Consider the following 20,628-nt stretch of genomic DNA (forward strand, 5'->3'; position numbering starts at 1 on the left):
GATACATTTTAAGAATTTGAAAAAAATCATCCTCCAACTGGACCCAAAAAATATCCAGTCCGAGAGGTCTGAAGAATTTATCAGAAAAAATAAGACACCTGTCAATCACTGCTTTGGCTCCAGCATACTATACTATCCATATTTTGCATGCAATGGTAAGATTCAATCAATCATCTTGTCTCGATCACGTGGAAAGTAAATTTAGTTAATTATCGGAATGCAAAAATCGAGCCTCGCTGGTCCGTCAAGACATTTTGAAAACACATTTATTTCCCAGTGGCCTACATTGCGTTGACTGCTCTGTTGATGTTAATGGGCAACTGAGGAGCTGGCTGGCTTGTTGCTGTGACCGTGTCAGACGACCCTAACTGTATATGAAGTGACAGAGTGCGCCAAAAGACACCCACACCACACAGACCTGGTTTCCCACTGACCCTAATGTGACCTCTACCACGTCATGTTGTTTTGTCTGATTGTAATTAGGTTAAAACAGCGCCGTGATGGAGGCTACTTGCCAAATAGTCACGATTGTAGCCTGGTTATTAAGTTACTTGCCAATATTTGATCTCCTGGGAAGTATTTTTTGAGGATCTTTGTTGCTTCACAACATTTCCGACAAATATGAACCACAACTTGGACAAATGTTACACCTTATCTGTCAGTACGGTGTTAAATCCAGGTCCAGAAATTAAAAACCCTACCACAGTTTGGCTTTAGCCACAAATGCTTCTAATCAACTGAGTTTAATTGTACATGTTAAAAAAAAAAAAAGAATTTGTATCCCCTGAAAGATGTGGGAATGATTTTGGCGGACACAAATACATATGAAAGAAATAAAGTGACATCTATGATATCTAATGGGGCCCAATTAAAGAGTTATGTCAATCACAGATGTTTGTTGGTATTCTGTAGAGGTCAAAGTAACGTTTTTAGGTCAGATTGTTTTGTTTTTATCAAACCAGTCGATTTTCCGCACCAGCACTTCCTATCCTGGTCCGATCCTAAAACGAGACAGTTGAAGAGCACCCTTGTATATTTACACAGCTTATTAGCACACCATTGAGCATGTATCATATTTCACCCCAAGGCTCAGCTGAGCAAAAACAACATTCTGCCAAATGCCCAATTTCATCCCTTCATAAATGGAAAACATCGCTGATCGTTGATTTAACTCTTAATAGAGACGTTTTGGAGAGCGGTTGAAAAGCTCAAGCACCATTAAATAGAACTCCACAGCAAATTTTACCTTCAGCAACCGCCAATGTTTCATCACAGGCCTCAAATGGGTAGTTTAGAACAAAATAAATTTTGCACACTAGGCCATATTCATAAATGACCACTTCAATAGGTGGCTTGAAATATTTCAAAGATATTTCCCACAAACAAGCAATGCTCAGTAACTGACATTTAGAATGATTTCTTTTTACATTTATTCCTCATTAGTCACAAGTGTGTAAATAATACTGTTTATCTTCCAAAAAAATTAAACAAACATATTTGGGAAGTATTTTAAGGGTCACCTGAGCCCATAACCCACACTGCAGTGAACTCATTAAAGCAGGTCTCCATAGAGACAACCACAAGAGCACTCCCTTAAAAGCCTTTTATATCTTCTCATTCAAAACAAAAGACAGCGGACAAGCCAAAATCCGCATTATTATTTCTATGCAACGGAGAAGGAAGGTTGCCAATATTTGAAAACCACTACGGCTGCATTTAGCTAAGCTAAGAAAAAAAAAATTCTATTCTACGCACATTCAAATGAAATTTGGATTAATAAATAAGAGCAAAAGGTTTCTCGATACGAATGCCGCAGCATCGTGCGCATGCAGCGCCAAATGCTGCTGCTGCTGCTGCTGCTGCCATTCAAAGTTTCCATGTAGATATCTCGAGCAGCAGCCATTTTGCAACGCTCATGCCTGAACCAAATCCTAAGAAAAAAAAAAAGCTAGTCGCAAGCAAAGCAATACATCCCGCTCAGCAAATAGATATTAGCCGAGTACAAGTGTCAGATTGAAAGTGGACATCAATGTCGTGGCCGTATATTTTTGAAAGCGCCTCGCTTGCAGTAAAAAAAAAATGGAGTCTTTGGTGCACCATTGCGTTTACTCCCTTCTCCCCGAAGAATAAGAACCGTGTAGAATTTTGCTTTCAGCATGGCCACAAAATGGTTTTCCTGGTGCTTCACTCTTAATTGTAACCCAAAACACCTTTAAGTGCCCCCATTTTCTTTTAAAGACAATTTCCGCCCCCCCCTGCAACATGCTCTCTACCCTAAAGCCCCTTGTCCTCCTCATTGCCCCCCCCTCCGCACACACCCTCCGTGGATTCGCCGTTAAATAAAGCCACCGAAAAGGACAATTTGATCAAATTGATTGAAGGTATTCACTTTTGATCAAAAAAAGACATCCAGTTTCATATTTTTACACAATGTGCTTGTACACAAGAGTGATAAGGGCTTGTCTTTTTTTTTTTCCCAGTCCCAAATGCCTCCATGTCTGCTCTTGTAATATGGCGGGTGCAATGGAAGAGAAAAAAAAAAACTAGCTATCCGATAATCCTTTTTTCTCAAAGTCATCTGAACAAAAAGGCCACAATATTTGCATGTTAATTCATTTAAGTCAAAAAGATTAACATATTTCATAACATGCATGAAGTCCATTTCTAATCGGTAAACTCTATGGATTTTAAAATTGTTTCAAGTGAAATGAATTAATAATGTTTCCATTATTGGAACCTGCTAAAATCATTCTACAGATACAATTATTGATCAAATAGGTTTCACATGCAATGTAATAAATGCTCGTTTTAGTTTATGTTTAAAAAAAAAAAACAGACTGAGGCCTATAAGTAGTGCTGTTTGATTACAAAAAGGATAAATGCATACAGAAACAGAAAGCAAATGAAGAGATTTTTCTTTCAGGCCTAGAATTTACTGAAATATCAATGGGGGGGGGCGTTAATCAATATTAACACATTAATATGTAGATCCTACGTTGCAATGCACGCTGCACCCATTGTTGGACATATAAAAGCGACCTATTTATTCTCTTTCCAATTTCAAGGAAGGTGAAAGGTTACAAATATTGCATAAAAAGGTAAAAGCATGTTACACTTGAAGGTTAATGTAGATGAACCCTCTCTAAACGGCCCAGTGCCTGAGACTGAACATAGCAACAGCACCCCCCCCCCCTCCCCCTTCCCTCTAATGAAGATAAAGACTATTTGGAAATGGGAACAATTGGATGGATAACTTCAACCTGCAAAACTTCAGTCAAAGCATGCAAAAATAAATTTGTCAACACTTACCATTCAAGATGCACTGGGAAAAGATAAGAGCCAATATCCACATGCCCCGCTCCTTTCAATATCCAAGCTTAGGCTTTTTTTCTGCTTCTCTCCCTGCACTCTTTCTCCTTAAATGGCTTTCTGGTATTTCTTCAACAAGTCATTTGTAATGAAAGAAGAGGGCAGGCTTGCATTTCTGTTTTTTTTTTTTACTCCGACTCTCTCTCACACAATCCAGAGATGAAGAAGAGGAGGATGGTTTGGAGCTTCTTCCTGCAGCTGATTGTCTTGTGCTGCAGCGGGAGGCAGTGTAGTATATGATCCACAAGTATTGCGTCTCCCGCCTTTGGAGTGCGAGCGGAGGTGGACCGCGCGGGGCCTCAGCAGCAGCAGAAGCGCAGCCGTCCCCCCGTGTCGGACCTCTGCCTGGCGTTGAACATGAGGGAGCCCAGCTCCGTGCGCTCCGATCCAGGTGAGAGGTTCAGGATAAACGCGCATAGAAGAAAGTGGTTGTGCGCACACCCAAGATTCCACAATCCAACAACAACTCCTCCAAAAAAAAAAAAAAAAAGAAAGAAAAAAGGAAAAATGTAAAAAATGATCCAATTAAAAACCAATAAGCAATTAAGAATGCACAAATTGGAATGAAAGATGAAAACGCGTCTGCACAAGAGGATGGATTCAATTGCGTAAAAGTGCGCACAGCGATGATTGTTAGCTGCGTTGGAAACTCATTCTCTCTTCTCCACCTCTCTCCATCCGGCGAGCAACAAGCACACGCATCTTCCCTCCATACACAAACTGCGCACACTGGTCCCTGCGCCTACTACAATCTGCCCTGCCTTGCACAAGTGTGGGATAAACCCTCTTCCTCTCCGCAGCGGCGTCCTCCCTCTCCCATTGCCTTAAAGGTGCATGCATGTGAGTGGGTGGAGGGAGGGGGGAGGGGGGGGGGCGCAGCTGAGCCTCAGAGGGAGCCTTTAAAGTCCCTCTTTGTCTTTTGCGTTAACGATGATTAAGGTGGCCCATGAAGAGAGTATAAAAGGACATTTAGCATGAGAGACTTTGCAGGACATCTTTGCTGCTTGTGTAGCAGGATGGAGAATGGTTTTCCAGGGAGGGAGGGGGGAGGTGGAGTTGGAGAGAGGGAGAGGCCAGGCTTCACCTGACTGGTTAGACGTTTGGTGGAGGTATGAGAAGTAGAGATTAAATCTGGTTTTCAAATGTGATTTGTGCAGGAATCACAAGTTGTGCATGAAGAATTTAGCAGCACGTTAATTGAGCTTGGCAAATATAAGAATATAAATGGAAGAAGAAGAACGAGAAGAACGGATGGATGGATGGATGGATGGATGGATGGATGGATGGATGGATGGATGGATGGATGGATGGATGGATGGATGGATGGATGGATGGATGGATGGATGGATGGATGGATGGATGGATGGATGGATGAGTAGATGGATGAGTAGATGGATGAGTAGATGGATGAGTAGATGGATGGATGAGTAGATGGATGGATGAATAGATGGATAGGTAGGTACACATTCAATATAAAATAATTTCTGAACTAATATGAAATATTAAATTAAATAAATTCTGATGAGCAGATGGATAGGTAGGTACACATTCAATATAAAACAATTTCTGAAATAATATGAAATATTAAATAAAATAAATTCTTAAAATTCTTTTCAAATATGCATTTTTCTTCAAAACATTTAGACAAAAACAGTCAAGCAGATGCACGCAAACTTCCGCAGATCCATTTCCCTTTGTTGTCTTGTTTGCCAATCTTCTGAACATATGGTACATCTGTCATCTTTGGGTTTGTCCCAGCACCCAGTTTGGCTTCGATGATTAGATTAAAATCATTGCCTGTATAGCTATACACAGTTAAATCTTTTTTTTTTCTTCTAATCCTTCTTTAACACTATGACATGTTGTTAGGTTAAGCTATTATCCTCCCCAAGCCCTTCTGTTATTTACACGTGTATATTAAGCTGATTTAAATACTGTACAGTATATGTTCTAAACACAATATAAAAAATAATATTGTTTGTCTTATGCATTATGTAATGCTTTCTACTAAATTGCCATTTTTCCATCACAGCTTCCAAAAGGTCTGTATGTTAATAAATATTTTTAAAAACTCCCTGTATATCACCATGATCATAATTAGAATGATTTCGTGATCGTTTACTGTGTAATGTAGCACAATATATGATCTTAGCAAGAAACCATTAGGGGATTATAAAATGTTAACTACACAGCAGCATTCCCCGAGGGTAACTTTATGGCATTCGCTAACAAATGAACTTGTAAGTCATTTGATTATATTCAAACAAGCTAATAAATAAACACCTCACAATGGTTTAAGATGACCAATTATGGCAAAAGCATAAGAAAGTGAATTCCACGATAAGCGAGTCAGCCGTGTTTAATAATTCAAGCGACATTATGGGGTAGCGATGGATAAATGGCCATCTAACCTACTGTACATCCTCATTTTATTAGTCCGCCGTTGATTGCTTCTCCCTGACCATAAATTCTGAAGGGAAAGTGGGACTACATTTTTATTCAACTTTAACGAGTCGACTGTATCTCCGCTATATAAAGACGGGAGAGACAAAGATGCAAAACCTGTTTCCTCTGAGCGCAATTATTTACCTTTAGAAGATAATCTTGTGTTTATTTAACCATTTTCAGACGTGCACAACATATTTTATTTGATATTTTTCCACGTATGTTATCACCTTGCTTGCTTTATAACGATTGAATGGAAAAAGGTGCGCTCCTTGATGGCTCATCCTAAAGGATCCATACATTGATTGCGCTCATTGACGACTTTGCATCCTATATGACTTAAATGCACTCCTGTCTGTTCCTGATTAAGTTTACGGCAGGTGACAGGGTCATCCAGAGGCAAACAACATTTATATTATTTTATTAAGTATACTTGCAGATGGATGTTAAGTAGTATGGAAGATAATGCACGCTCTTACATAATACATTCCTAATTTTTTTTTTTGGACAGAGTAAGGAAAAAAAAATTGCTTTATGACATTGCAATGTAATTTCCGACGACACAGCATTTCTTAGAGCAATCGATTCATTGTATCTCTGTAATTCTGGCAATGGTAGCACTTAAGCAAAAGATCCTTATGTGTAAATCAAAGAATATAAATCACTCACCATTAAGGAGCTCTTACATCGGGCCCATTCGAGGCAGTGACCCAGAAAATCCAGCTTTGGTGGTAAAAACTCAAGTCTTGCATAATTCTCATTACTGCCACCTATAGAACAGGAGTGGAAAAGCAATTAGAACTTTTTTTTAGTGTAGCAGGATTATTTGATGCACAAACATCTCAAACAATCTACCATAATCTTCAGACTATAAGCCAAAATTTGTGGAAAAAAGTCACGGCTTATAGTCCGAAATTTACGGTAATAAGATCCATTGAAGATAATAGAGTTTTGATTTGATTTGTTTATTTCGGCAAGCACATAGAAATAATAACAATAAATAAAACCAGGTTAGGGTCTTCTAATAACAAAGATGAGTGTTTTTTTTTGTATTATATTTGTAGGCAACATTTTAATCCAGCTAACGGCTATCATTAGATGTCCAGTTAGTCCATATAATATTGTGGCCTGTGAGTGAAAGTGGTAAGCACAAAGCTAGCTGACTGCCACTCACAGAGCAGCAGTAAACATCTTTGAGTTTGACTCCTCTGGTCTGTAACTGTCCAACACGGGGTGACAGTGTTGCTTAGTAACCACAGCACATGAGTGACCTTATCTGTGCAGTCATAAAAATGCATGAAGTCCTTTTATTTCTCCGCACTGCTCGCTCGCTACCTTTCCTTTTCCCACCTTTTTGTCAAAAATGCAAAATTGTTATGATTTGATTGGGATGGCCAGCAGAGTGCTAATAAAAGGGCTACACCTGACACTTGCTACACATTGGATCAAAACATGGTGTGACAGGAGTGGGGGGAGCACCATGTGACAGGAAAATCAGCACACAATAAATGCAGCCTTGCATGTACGCAGAATTTCACCAAAACAATTGATTCCATTTAATAATACGTGGATTATATTGTGTGTGACCTATGAACCATGCTATCAGTATCACCACCTTGTGATCTCCTTAAATCTGTAAATCTGTCTTGTTTACAGTGTTGTAATCTGGCTTTAATCTCCAAAACATATTTATGGAATTGTAAAACGATACAGTGGAACGACAAGTCATGCACGGATGATTCCGCACAGAACGTTAAGCGCCGTCTGTCGCTCGGTTTGAGACGCAATCACAGCGGCCGGTGTTGTTCTTCCTAACGGGAAGCACAGATGTTAGCCTTGCTGTTGCCTATTTTAGCGTTCCAACAACATCTGCACAGCTGAGCTGTCAGTTGTCACAAAACAGGCGGGAACGCCATGGCCCGTTCTTGAACTGTTTGACAGCTAGGGGCAGGTCGGCACAGATGGTAAGAGCCGAGTGTCAGGGGGGGACTGGCACCGGGTGGCAGGTAGCGACTGGGGCGCCCATCTGGCCTCAGTGCTGGCACTTTGCCCCATGGAATCTTAAGCGTGTGCTTAACGGGAAGACTGTCAAGAGATAGAAGTCACCTTGTGCAAAAAAAAAAAAAAAACTCTGCAATTAAGGAGGGTGGGTGGTGAGAAAGTGGATGGTGGCATTGTATCAGAAAATACTAAAAGTCAAGTGGGAGGGAAACAATAGGAACTATATTATTCCTCGAAGGATGCAAGTCCAGGCACCCACCAAATGCTAGAAAGTATCCAGAATATGCATCATCATCTTCTGCATTTACTGCTTTATTTAAAATTATAATGTTAAACTATGCAAGGTCGTTCCTGCTAAAGGAACAAGGACACGGGCAACATATGTTGCATTAAACTTTAAAGTTCTCATTAGAAGCAATTCCAAGGACTAGATAGACTTTTGAACAGTTTGGATTTGACTATTCTTTTGTATTCATAATTTATAGAAAAAAAAAGAGTGTGTCAATGTTACTAAATATTACAAATCCTCATTTTGTAACATTTGAAGTAGCATTTGCAGATTTGTCATATTAGAGTTTATCCTGAAAAATGAATGAAAGTTTGAGTCTAACTGAAATGAAGTAACAAATGCTTTGCCCATTCTGTCTGAATTAAGACAAATGGTTGAACAGGTGAAAAAAAAAAAAAAAAATCCAATCCTGTAGACCACAGTGACAGAAGGGCGCATCACCCGGTTGGTGTGACCTGGACTTGCTGTCCACGGCAGAGGGCCAGTCCAGAAGAAAAGCGCTTTACGGATGGAGCATTCAGGTCACCCCCCCTCCTCCCTCCCTTCCGCCTTCGTTGCTCCCACATAATCCTCCCTGAAGCTCCTTCCCCTCCCTCCCTCCTCCAACCCTGTATCCCATACATCATGAGGAAATGCCAACAGATGCCCACTGTCTAAGACAGGCATTATGTTCTTAGAGGATGTCCTGGTAATTCTGTTTATTTCTCTCCTTCTCTCTCTCTCTCTCTCTCCCTCTCTCTCTCTCAGAGGAAGCAGGTAGCCATGAAAGTGTCACGTGATGCAAAACAAGCCCCTGAAGACCCATGGGGACAAACGTACAAAACATGGAATGAATTCCAAACATGCAATACAAATTTAAACTTGCATATCCATAAACAACAATTATTGTATCAGTAGTCAAATGTAATGCATTATAATAACGACACAAGAAGCTAAATGTAGCGTAAATGCATCAACAGCGGCATTTAGTCTTGTATTTTCTAACATGTTACTCATCAAGAATTCAAAAGCAGAAGAGCAGGACTTCATTTGTTGTAAGAAAATGTGTCAATCATAGGGACTCTGGGAGAAAGTGGTTTGTCAGACCCTGAGGGGTCCATACTGACCTAAATACAAAATTGTCAACAGCAATTTTTACAGTCACCAACTAAAAGAGAACACAAGGGAAACAAACGTTTAAGTTTGTAAAGAGCGCAGTTATTTGAACAGGCCAAGCGGGAGAAGGTTTTGTTCGACCAACTGCTTCCCCCGTGGGGCAACACAAATTAGGAGGATGCTTGGATGCAACGCTTTGTTTAAAGGACTATCGTATTTTAATAACTTGTCTTCTTCAACATTCATTCATTTTCTGAATTCATTTTTCTGACAATTATGACCATGTTTTTGGGTTGTGGAAGGAAACTGGAAAGGAATTCCATGCAGGCACGGGGAGAACATGCAAACTCTACACGGGAAGGCTGGAGCCGGAATCAAACCCGCAACCTTGGCACAGTGAGGCGGTTGTGCTAACCCTGCCAACCAGCTTCTTTGACAATATACTTTAAATTATAAATGATGTTCAATCTGATATTTGTTATATATGTTGTGTTTGTAAATGGAGAGGATAAAACAGATTAATATACAGCCTTCCCTAAAAGAGAATTTCTCTCCATTCAACAATCGAGCTCAATCAGAGATGAGTGTTGCCATCGTGTGGTCAAAGATGGAATTGGTGAGGGTAGAGTAGCAGACATAGAGAGCGCAAGGGGGCGTTTGAGAACATTGAGGAAACATTAAAAGAAATCAAATCAAAGCAAGAAAAAAATTAATAAATGTGTGATATTTTCTTAATGCTGCATTAATATTTGTACAATCTGTGCAAATGTAGAGGTTTTAATTCAAACGGTAACAGTAGATATAGTTTGGATGTTCATATACAAATTGATTGCATATATGTAATGTGAATAATAATAAATAATAATTTTATCATTCATTGTTATCATTAATTTTTTTCCACTAATTTAATATAAAATAAAACATCACGGTAAACAGTGACAACCAAAAATGTAAGCACACTATTTAACGTTTGTCTGTGACTCAAAGCTGATTGACAGCTGTGATTTAATTTAGTTGACCTAAGCCAACTTATTCAACACAAGCAGCATTAAAATCCATATTTTAAAAAAAAAGGTAAATGTGAAAAGCCTGAGGAGATCATTTCAAATCTTTTTTCCAACAGCACCGAGCTAGTCCAAGCTACAAGGACACTACACATGTTACGGTTTGGCCTGCACCCGTAGCTTAATACTGGTTGACCTACAAAACCAGCGAGAGTGCTGATGTTCATCACAACAGCGGTACCCTCGAGTGTCGTAAAGACTCATGCTGATTTCACATTCTATGAGGCTTGACGCGTGACATCGACCTCACGAAAGAACAGAGGGGGATAAACACATAGCTGCCCAGTAACAAGGACTCGCTGCTCATTGGCTACTCAACAATGTTGCAACGATGATCGTCTTTGGGCAAAATGACACACGGAAGGGTTGGTTGCACACGCAGGAAGGATTTACAATACACACTGCACTTCCACATTTGAGATCGAATATAAATTCAGTACAACACACTACGCACGCAATTAACACAACATCATTGCCATCTCTGCCCAAAGGCCGCTTCAAATCCTGCAGGATAATCTACACTGCCCTTTGAATTAACAGGAGAGCTCATTTAAGATGGCTGTGATCTTGAGTAGGCTTCTCAACACGCCAGAGCATCCTGTTCTTCCCACGCATCATTTAAGGGGCAACAAGAAAACGAGCGATAGATGAAAGACGCTTTGGCACAGTTGGAGAAGGTCCTTACACTAAGCAGGCAGCAATTGCAATGAGTGGCTAATTGTGGCATCTGTTCTGTGGTTGAAACGGAGTCAGGGCATGATCACGGGTTCGGTAATTAGTACAAACAAATAATAAATGTCGGCTCTCGGTATTGAGCATCTGCCAATTAGCGTGCCGAGCTCGGTGATGAGACACTCAGGTTTACCGAGGAATAAGAAACAAGAGATTCTCTTAACCAGCACAAGACATTTCACGCAAGAACTGAAAATAAATATTTCCTCTTTATGGAGTTTTGAAAATTTATATCTATCGGGTTGCACAAAGTGTGTCATGTATCGTGAAAAAAAATAGTGTTCAAACATTCAATATGTATAAATGACCATAATTATTGAGCCACTCACAATCACTTGTTCCTTTGTGCAAAAAAGTATTTATTCCTATACATTTGTTCAAATGAAAACATAGATCAATATTTTCATTCCAAAGTGCAACGTTTTTGTATTAATCAGTAACGCCAAGCAAAGGCTGAGAGTGTGTTCATGTTCACCAGTATTTCCATCAATTGGTCTGTAGAAGAGAGGACAAAAATGTAGAAATTACGGTTCAATAACAACAATATTTTGTTCTTATTCAGTAAATATAATTATGAGAATATTGTTTGTTATTAATTCTGCTTTTAGACTGGCTTTCCTGGAATGTGCTGAGTGAGCGTACTATGTAACATGTCGCTGTTTCCTTGCTACTTACCGTATTTTCCGCACTATAAGGCGCACCGGATTATAAGGCGCACCTTCAATACATGGCCAATTTTAAAACTTTGTCCATATATAAGGCGCACCGGTTAATAAGGTTCACCTTCAATACATGGCCAATTTTAAAACTTTGTCCATATATAAGGCGCACCGGATTATAAGTCGTCTTTTGAGAACATTGGAGGTTTTTAGGTGCGCCTTATGGTGCGGAAAATACGGTAATTCCTTTTGCACGATATGAATCAGAATGCTGCTAGTGACTTGACTCCTGTTTTAACTAAATCTCTAATTTGAAAAAAGACCTGGTTGCTAATTCCCTTCAAGGCTTATTTCAGAAGTGTTGTCACCGTACCGCCATCTTCCAATATATCCAGTCAAGAAGGTAGGATACATTGCCGTAGACCCCTGGCTTGTTCCTCAGAGCACAGCCAAACCCCCAGCTAGTGTCGCCTGCCAGCCACCACACGTTGGATTCTTTGACCACCAAAGGTCCTCCGCTGTCCCCCTGCAGACCCACACCAGTTTTGCCGTACCATGTCAAGTCTTTGCGGGAATGTGTGTCAGGTAAGCCAAACTCACCTGACATGAATCGACGCCTCCGCTGAGTTTGCCGGCACAAATCATCGACTCTGTAACTGCCCCATCTAATATTGTAGGTTTGTTACACTTCTTTCGGCTGTAAATTGTCACCTCAGCCTGATTTAGTATGTCTGGGGATGGGCCTGAGGAAAATGAAAGCTTGAATTTTAATGAAGAGCATTTTGTCATAATCTTTCTCTCAATAATTAAAAAAAATCAATTATTAAATGGAGCCCAATGAAAAAAAGTTTGATTCAACCTATTCAAATGTGTTTTAAAATAATATTATTAGTTATTTACTAACTACACTACCATGGCCGTCACGTTTAAAATAGTAGAATAGTGAAACAAAATATATATATATTTTTCTGTGTAATTCTTGTAAAGACAAGAAAATATTTTATCAGAGTCCTGTGAGAAATTTCATTTTGAAATGATGCACAAGTATTCAGTTAAAATTAGACATTTAAATAACAAAAACTCATCTATTTTCTAAAAAAAAAAAAAAAAATTTGGAGTGAAGAAATGTTTTTCCTTACCAGATGATTGCAAAGCTCCCCAACCTGTAATCCACGCCGGTTGTCCGTCTGAGAATTCCATGCCCAAGTTTGGTAAACAAACAGGCTTTACTTTCTCTGTTGGATCAACCAAACATTTTCTCATATCTTGAAATGAATTGAAACAAAGCAAACAAGAATCATTGTACTTACCTGAAAATGTCAAAGGTGTTAACAGCTTCAAAAGTGCCACGTCATTGTCGTTAGTATCCGAGTCAAACTTCTCATGACTGATGATTTTGTGAACTGGATTGCCAAAATACAACTCCATCTCAGACAACCTTATCTTGCCAGCGTGCACAGTCCACATTGATGGATTGGAGAACTTGGACCTGAAATTTCAATTTAACAGAATCTTTTTTTTCTAATCACTTACTATTTATTCCAAATGTACTTACACAGTCATATAACGCAAATTACACTATACACAAACTTTCAAAACATGTTTTTCCAAACACAACAGAATTATTAATTAGAGAGAGGAAAGACGGGGGAAATAACGCACCCTTGGAAGCAGTGCGCAGCAGATAAAATCCAGTGCTTGCTGATAATAGAGCCTCCACAAACGTGTCCTTGACGGACAACCTGGAGACTGACCTGCCATGGCCAGGCGCCAACTTTAGCCTCTGTACCACCTACAATGCGACTGTTAGGAGATGCAGAACTTTCTCCACAATCTGAAAACAGAAAAAAAAATATGATTATTAAGCAGCCATAGAGTTTGGACCGCACTGCCGTCACATTATTTTCTTGTGACTGATAGATTTATGAATTATTTATAATTATTAAAAATTATTGATGAAATGATTTAGATTCCTTTGACATTTGCTCATATTTATTTGTGTTACCTATTCAGTTGATTTCGATGTAGTTTGGCAATTTACAGTAGCTATGTCTTGGCAATACAGAAATAATGAAAACAGTATCTCACCAACACAGCGAAGCCTGACAGATCCCTCTGAGCAAAGAACGCTGCAAAGAATGAGAATAAAAAATGTAATTTCAGTAAACACATCACATAATATATCGTACATGTCTGAGTATATACTGTATACATAAAAAACAAACAGTTCAACCAAAAATAATGGTCGATTAAATTCAGAGGAGTTATTTAGTAATTAAAGTAACAGTAATAAAAAGTATGTATGTACAGCAGAAAAATGTACAGTAAGGCTGACGTAAGCAAATTAGATTTTTTTTTTTTGTATAAAGGCGGCTATGAATTCTGCCCAGCAACAATTATGTATGTGGTTGACCAAATGTGACATGTCGGAATAAAAAGAATCCAAGAAATTCTCTTAATCTACTTTGCTGTGTTTACTAGATAGCCAATATGTTCTTTAAAAAAAAATTTCAATAAAAAGCTACTTGTTGTCCATTCTTGCTCCAACACGCCTTTTAGAGCCTTTAAATGAAATTGAGGAAATAAAATAATCCACTCCCTTTATTAATGCACCATTACCACTATGCAAGAATTTTTTTTCAATTGTGACTGTGTATTAGTTAGTTTACCAACCTGGGAACTAGCTGGGTCTGTATTGGCAATTTATGTTCGCTGTCAGGCCCCAGCTTTACGAATTTTCCCCCGACTAATGTGTTTGTTTTGCTGTAACTTGCATAATCCTCCCTGTGGGCCAAACAAAAGATCCATAACCATTTAGAAACCAACTTTCTATTTCTTTTTTAAATTTGTCATAAGAAACTCACCTCTTATAACCCATCTGCTCGCACACAGCCTTCCCAAAATTGTCATCCCATCTATCGCCACAAACAGGAACCCACGATTCGGTGTATGATGAGAAACTCTCCAACGTGAAATTGCTTCCATGATGGCGAACTAATAAAGAGAATATCACTAAGCCAAACATACTGTAGCAAACGTGAATTTAAAAGATTGAAAGGTTTTTTTACAGCAGATCTCATCTTCTCCATGTGGACAGTCTATGATTCCATCACACCACTGGGTGTGGCGAAGACACTTCCAACTATACGTGCATGACTTGCCCAATGCACATTTGAAGTCCACTGCAAATAAGCACACAAATAAAGACATAAATACACAATAAAACTGATAAGACACGTGAGCACATGTACATATGACACATCCACTAAAGGCAAAAAAAAGAACATGAACACATTTTAGAAATGGTTTATGAGACTGTGACGAAATAATAAAACTTACAGAAGTACCACAATAAGAGCGCCGCAATAGCCAGAATCATAAAAACAAATACGGATCCACCAAAGATTCGTTTCCATGGACACGGCTTTTTTTCTGTAAGAACAAAACAAACTTTGAGTTAACAACCATTCGCCCTCACACTTACGGACAATTTGGAGTCGTCAATCGGCCTATCGTGCATGGATTTGGAATGTAGTACATACAAAGTCCACACAAGGAGCCTGGAATTGCCTTACAACCTTTGCACTTGTACAAATGTGTATTATTGTTGTGCGAATACACAAGGAAATTTGATCAAGGACCAAGCACACTTTTCTGTTCCATTGAGAGCATAAGATTTATCGGCCTCTCTTTATATGAATAACATAGAAATTACATACTGTATATTTTTTTCGAGTTGTTAATTTAGACAACTTTAGTATTTTATATGTAGTGTAAGGTACAAAGGTATATAAAGTGTAAGGTACAAAATTAACAACCATACTAAAAATGTAACTTTTCCAGCAAGCCCAATAAAATAATTTAATAATTCATTTGAAGTGATTTGTTTTCAAAAAAGGTAGGATGAATATTTTATGTTCATTAAATAAAAACGAATAAAAATAAAATTCCGCAGTATAATATATAGTAATATATAGTATATAAATATATAATATAATATTATATATAAATAAAATGAATAGAAATAAAATTCCACTCCATGTTGTGGAAAATAGTTCAAAATTTACTTTGTCACTGTTAGACATTATAAGTAGGACAAAGGCAATTAGCAAGGGCTTCTGAATTAAAATAATAAATTAGTGAGTATACCTTTGGTTTCTTTAGTAACTGGTGGCGTAGCAGGTGTCGTGCTTTGGTGCGTGTTAATAGGTTCGGGAGCGAAGGCGACATAGGTCGGAGTCGGTAGACTAGGATAGAGCCCTTGCTGTGGGGCGAATGGTGGGGGTCTTCCTTTCTCATCCTGAAAGCCCATATTATCATAAGTGGGACCATATGCCTGTAGAAGAAAATGTCATTAAAATAATGGTTATACTGTATCTTCAACAATCAATCCGGAATTGCTTAGCTATTATATTCAATAAAAAAATACAGAAAACTGCATTAAAGTCAATACTAAAAGTCACTTTTTAAATACCTGATTAACATTCATGATGAAACTGGTCACACGGCTTGTTAACTATGTCTGGAAATAAACAGTAGTGAACAGTCTTAAAGTCAAGCAGGTTTTAAATGTAGAAAAACAGAAAATGGAAAAAGTATTACTAAATTTCACATGTATAAATAATTAGGATCTTATTTGACATCAACTTTGTCGTTAAATTTTGAAGGTTTGCGTTACACAAGGAACACACAGACCTACCTTGCAATCTTAATTTTTCCAGCACTGGGTTGTTCTGTGTCCTCACCCGTGCTCTGTCTCCTAATCACCCAAGAGCAAGTAATGAACAGCCATGACCACACCTTCCTTTTTTTTTTTTTTACTGTGTGCACAAGCCAGCCCGTTGTTAGTCACTCAATTCATGTGCCACTTCAAAAATGACATGAACAAACATTTATTGAGCATGGCTATTGATAGACTTAATTCTCCGATTAGAATCCAGAATACCATTGAGATGAATAGAGTCGATTCTTTCAAGTTTATCAGTTAAAATCCATTCATCTACATATTTTATATATAAAAAGAGGTGTGGTCCTATTAATCCTCTTAAATTCACGTATTTGGTCTCCAAACAAATGTCAAACAAAATCAAAAAGTTTACATTTAAATCCATGACTGAAAACTAATTTTTTGAAAAAGTTTCCCAGTGACCTATAACAACCAAAAACACAACCCCCAAAAAATACAGAAATGCTTACATTACATTTAATTGTTATCTGTACACTTGTTCAAGTATAATTAATAATAATTAGGCCAAACAAATGGAAACGACTATAAAAATACTTGTGGTCAAAGGACTGAAACTCTGTTAATATTTAGCTCACTGTTTGACTGTGTTGGCTGGTAAAAAAAGGAAAAGAATGAGAGACGAAACTCTTTCGGTGAGAGCCTAAGGAACATTAAGTTCTTGTTGTTAATATCACCTCAACACTGTCAACCAGCATTTTACTAAACAAACAGATTAGTTCCTACAGTGGGAGGAACTACAGTTCTAGGGAGGCAAGTTATTTTTTAAATTATTGACAAAAGGAATAAAAACTTAGTTACACAATAACAATTTTTTTGTAGGAGTTCAGCTTTTGACATTTTCTTTTATTCTTTAGTTATTTGTTTTCAGTTAGTAAAAGATTTGCAACCATGGGTAAATACTTCCCATCACTGAAAAAGTTCCTGTTCCTGTACGTTTCATTGACTATTCAGGTATCTGGTATTTACTTCCTGATGACATTTTAGTTTTATTTAGTGACTGATTGGACTTACATTTTAATGATTTATAGGAGCATATGGAAAACCAACATATTCCTCACGCAATGGCCGCATCTAGAGCGACTTTTTTTATGTTGTCGAGAATAATAGAAGAATAATTTTCAGTGAATATACCGTCTTGTGTCAACAAAAGCTACTGCCGTTCAAAAATTATCTCTCTGATAAGAAAAATAACAGCTATCATATCTACATTATTTTTCCATCCCACACGTAATGACATTGAAACAAAATGATGGCGACTAAATGGCACCACCCAGTGGCCAACACAGAAACTACAGTGCACAACATTACCTGGTAAGGTACGTAAACTTTTCAACCCATTGTTCCAAAAAGATCAATACAACAATACTTTAATAAAAACTATTTATTTAGCCATTTCAATTCAGAGTTAAATATTAACTTATTTTATCACCTAATTGTTTGACAAAGGAGTGTAACATTGGAGTCATGATGTCATAGAACTTGAGCCTTTGTTTGCTGTATAAATAGGCCACCTGCATTGGAGCTTGAGAAAAAAACTGCATTCTTCATAATAAAACGGAGCTTAGCAAACCATTCGGACTCTGATCCCTTACCACACATTTCTCAGAGGGTATTTTCCATTTTTTTTTTTTTTAGAACTTTTGGATAATAATAGAGGAGGCTCCACCCCCTCCATTGCAGATACCTGCCAGACCGTACTGGCCCGACTTAAGGTTGTGCACCATGTGACCAACAATTCTTGCTCCAGACATCCTGACAGGAGAGAATAGGAACATTAACTATAAAAATTTCAATTTTTAATTTTAATAACACCTTCTGCTTACCCAATGGGGTGTCCGAGTGACACGGCTCCCCCGTTGACATTTACTTTTGTAGGATCAATGTCCAGCATTTTGATGTTGGCCAGAACGACCACACTGAAGGCCTCGTTAATCTCCCACATAGCGATATCATTTTTGGTCAACCCAGCTGCGTCCAGGACCTAAGAGCCCCAAAAAGAAATTATTTTTGGAATTATCTATTTAAGTAGGTCACTCCGAATTTAAATTCAGTGTACGTACTTTTGGTACAGCGTATGCCGGAGCAATGGGGAAATCAATTGGGGCTACAGCTGCATCAGCAAAAGCTAGGTAGCAGAAATAAAAGACCAAAATTAAAAAAAAGCAGTGAAATATTGTGATGTTTTTATTTTTTAAGTCACCTTGGGGGAAAAAATTGAACGTGCATGACATTTTTAAGTACCAAACCAGCAACAATTTAATGATTGGATGAGGTTAAGTGTTTATTTTTCAGAATTTTATTTCATCATAAATTGTACTTACATACAATCCTGGCCAGTGGAGTGACATTATGTCTTTTTGCAGCGTCTGCTGTCATCAACACAAGGGCAGCAGCCCCATCGTTCAGTGTGCTGGCATTGGCGGCAGTCACTGTGCCTAAAATTAGCAAGCAAATGAGCCATTTGCCAAAAAAAGAATGAAGGAAAGGCAAATTGATCCTCACCATTGTCTTTCTGAAACACTGCCTTAAGTTTGGGAACTTTGCTAAAGTCCACCCGCCTCCACTCCTCATCCTCAGACACGACCACATCAGGTTTGCCTGAAAATCACAAGACCATTACATAATACTATTTAAAAAAAAAAAAAATCCACCCTCTTCTCCCAACCAACCTCTTTGTGGGATGCTAACTGGAACGATCTCCTTAGCCAAAATTCCTGACTCGTATGCTGCTTTGCTACGTGAGTATGACCCGATTGCGAAGCTGTCTTGCTCCTCCCTGGTGATGCTGCTCTTCTTAGCTGTGTTCTCTGCACAATTGCCCTGTTTGGTGGACACATGAAACATGAAGCTGACAGAAAATTAATGAAAAAAGTTCATATTTCACTGTGCCAGTATTTAAGACTTACCATGTGGAATTTATTATATACATCAGTGAGTCCATCCTTCACAATGAGGTCTTCCATTTTAACCCCACCGTAGGATGGTGTTTCTCGGGCCATCACGTAAGGCACATTGGACATGCTCTCCATACCTCCGGCCACCATCACATCCTTAACAAAAATTAAAAGTACACAATAAATAAAAGCAACTGCAAATTGGATTGAACTCTTAACACTTTACTACCTGGTGTCCACACATTAGACTCTGAGCTGCCATCATGATTGATTTCATCCCCGAGGCACAAACTTTATTAATTGTTGTTGCTGGAGTGCCAAGTGTTAAACCTAAAAGTAGAAAAAGGTAATCAACTCACAGTTTTGTTGAATGCTGTACCATTCATTTGGAAAGCTATTAAAAGTGAATAATGCTGACTCTTATTACTCGAGAAGTATTGACGCATATATTTGCATGGTGAACACATTTTCAAACACTAAGTATCACCTGCTCCAAGCAAGGCTTGTCTGGTGGGAGCCTGTCCTTCTCCTGCTTGAAGTACATTCCCCATGTAGACCTCATTCACATCTTCAGGCTTTATTCCTGAATTCATAAAATGTCTTTTAGTGGCTTTTCCTAAAGTGTTTGGCATCAACCATATGTACCTGCTTTCTCTATTGCTCCCTTTATAGCAACAGAGCCCAGTTTTGTAGCTGGAACTGCTGCCAGACTGCCCTTGAAGGAACCCATTGGAGTCCGGACTGCGCTGACAATGACCACCTCCTGAAACCATCACAATAGATTATGCAATAAGTGGACACTCCACGCACGTACATTTTTTGCAAGTTCTGCACCTACATTGAGAGATGGACCAGTGGTGTAGGTTCTTGAGAGGTATTTGTGGATCTAAAAAAAGGAGGACAGTGGTGCATAATACTCCAAACACAAAAGTTCAAAACCTAGTTGCTGATTTATTGAAATCGGGTTAGCAACAGTTAATGTTCAGGTACCAGAAGTGGGAACAAGTTGAAGTCGCCTTATTAGCTTTATGCTAACATGGCAAGTGAATGCCTCGTCGTTAGCTTAGCCGCTAATGTTTACACTCCCACGAAGTAATGCAACGAATGACGATTAACATAGTGTACTGTTGAACACACGCATACTTACCAGGCGCTTGCATGTTCCAGCCCGAATGGTTAAAAGTCCACTGGATGACATTTTGATCTTGATAAAGTACGTTTTGTGGAACGCTTCACCTTCAGCTGAACATTCAAAGCACGCAGCCAATCACAGTGAGGGGTGTAACCTATGACGTAGCAGGGTGTGACCTATGACGTAACATAAAGCATTGCT

General features: G+C 38.6%; 3 protein-coding genes across 5 annotated transcripts in view; all 3 read right to left on the minus strand.

Annotated features, from left to right (window-relative positions):
- dscama (Down syndrome cell adhesion molecule a) overlaps positions 1 to 4,273 on the minus strand; it is a 45,716-nt gene extending 41,443 nt beyond the window's left edge. For both annotated transcript variants that reach the window (XM_088398641.1, XM_088398640.1), the window contains exon 1: positions 3,310 to 4,273. In XM_088398641.1, the coding sequence (XP_088254767.1) occupies positions 3,310 to 3,352 (43 nt within the window). In that variant the 5' untranslated portion in view covers positions 3,353 to 4,273. The remainder of the gene's footprint in view (positions 1 to 3,309) is intronic.
- Positions 4,274 to 11,330: 7,057 nt separating this feature from the next.
- Positions 11,331 to 16,469, minus strand: tmprss2 (transmembrane serine protease 2). Of its 2 annotated transcripts, XM_088399181.1 has the most exons (14): positions 16,354 to 16,469; positions 16,129 to 16,176; positions 15,804 to 15,990; positions 14,994 to 15,086; positions 14,723 to 14,836; positions 14,519 to 14,648; positions 14,328 to 14,438; positions 13,743 to 13,783; positions 13,317 to 13,488; positions 12,965 to 13,143; positions 12,794 to 12,889; positions 12,255 to 12,397; positions 12,028 to 12,180; positions 11,331 to 11,490 (listed from the first exon to the last, which is right to left on the minus strand). In XM_088399181.1, the coding sequence occupies exons 2-14, from the start codon at positions 16,141 to 16,143 to the stop codon at positions 11,482 to 11,484; spliced, it is 1,443 nt and encodes a 480-aa protein (XP_088255307.1). In that variant the 5' UTR covers positions 16,144 to 16,176; positions 16,354 to 16,469; the 3' UTR covers positions 11,331 to 11,481. The 2 variants fall into 2 exon arrangements, with proteins under 2 accessions (XP_088255307.1, XP_088255308.1); XM_088399182.1 differs by lacking the exon at positions 11,331 to 11,490 and having other exon boundaries at positions 12,019 to 12,180.
- Positions 16,470 to 17,767: 1,298 nt separating this feature from the next.
- On the minus strand, positions 17,768 to 20,597 carry acat1 (acetyl-CoA acetyltransferase 1). The gene is made up of 12 exons (XM_088399183.1): positions 20,443 to 20,597; positions 20,134 to 20,181; positions 19,941 to 20,058; positions 19,783 to 19,878; positions 19,525 to 19,625; positions 19,308 to 19,451; positions 19,071 to 19,221; positions 18,904 to 18,999; positions 18,723 to 18,836; positions 18,462 to 18,526; positions 18,225 to 18,382; positions 17,768 to 18,153 (listed from the first exon to the last, which is right to left on the minus strand). Exons 1-12 carry the CDS (start codon positions 20,491 to 20,493, stop codon positions 18,033 to 18,035), a joined length of 1,263 nt encoding a protein of 420 aa, XP_088255309.1. The 5' UTR covers positions 20,494 to 20,597; the 3' UTR covers positions 17,768 to 18,032.
- Between the last annotated feature and the right edge of the window lie 31 nt (positions 20,598 to 20,628).

This window comes from Syngnathus floridae, chromosome 15 (genome assembly GCF_059516105.1).
Source record: "Syngnathus floridae isolate MCC-2025c chromosome 15, RoL_Sflo_1.0, whole genome shotgun sequence".
Classification (NCBI taxonomy): Eukaryota; Metazoa; Chordata; class Actinopteri; order Syngnathiformes; family Syngnathidae; genus Syngnathus; species Syngnathus floridae.

What these genes read in the sequence shown, in the direction of transcription:
- tmprss2 (XM_088399181.1), bottom strand. An exon ending in AGTTACTAAAGAAACCAAAG is followed by an intron (nt 15,087 to 15,803) that starts GTATACTCACTA and finishes TTGTTCTTACAG; the next exon opens with AAAAAAAGCCGTGTCCATGG. An exon ending in TGGAGAAGATGAGATCTGCT is followed by an intron (nt 14,649 to 14,722) that starts GTAAAAAAACCT and finishes TCTCTTTATTAG; the next exon opens with TTCGCCATCATGGAAGCAAT.
- acat1 (XM_088399183.1), bottom strand. Translation starts at nt 20,493, where the DNA reads ATGTCATCCAGTGGACTTTTAACCATTCGGGCTGGAACATGCAAGCGC. An exon ending in GGGAGCAATAGAGAAAGCAG is followed by an intron (nt 19,879 to 19,940) that starts GTACATATGGTT and finishes TTATGAATTCAG; the next exon opens with GAATAAAGCCTGAAGATGTG. An exon ending in AGTTAGCATCCCACAAAGAG is followed by an intron (nt 19,000 to 19,070) that starts GTTGGTTGGGAG and finishes TGTGATTTTCAG; the next exon opens with GCAAACCTGATGTGGTCGTG.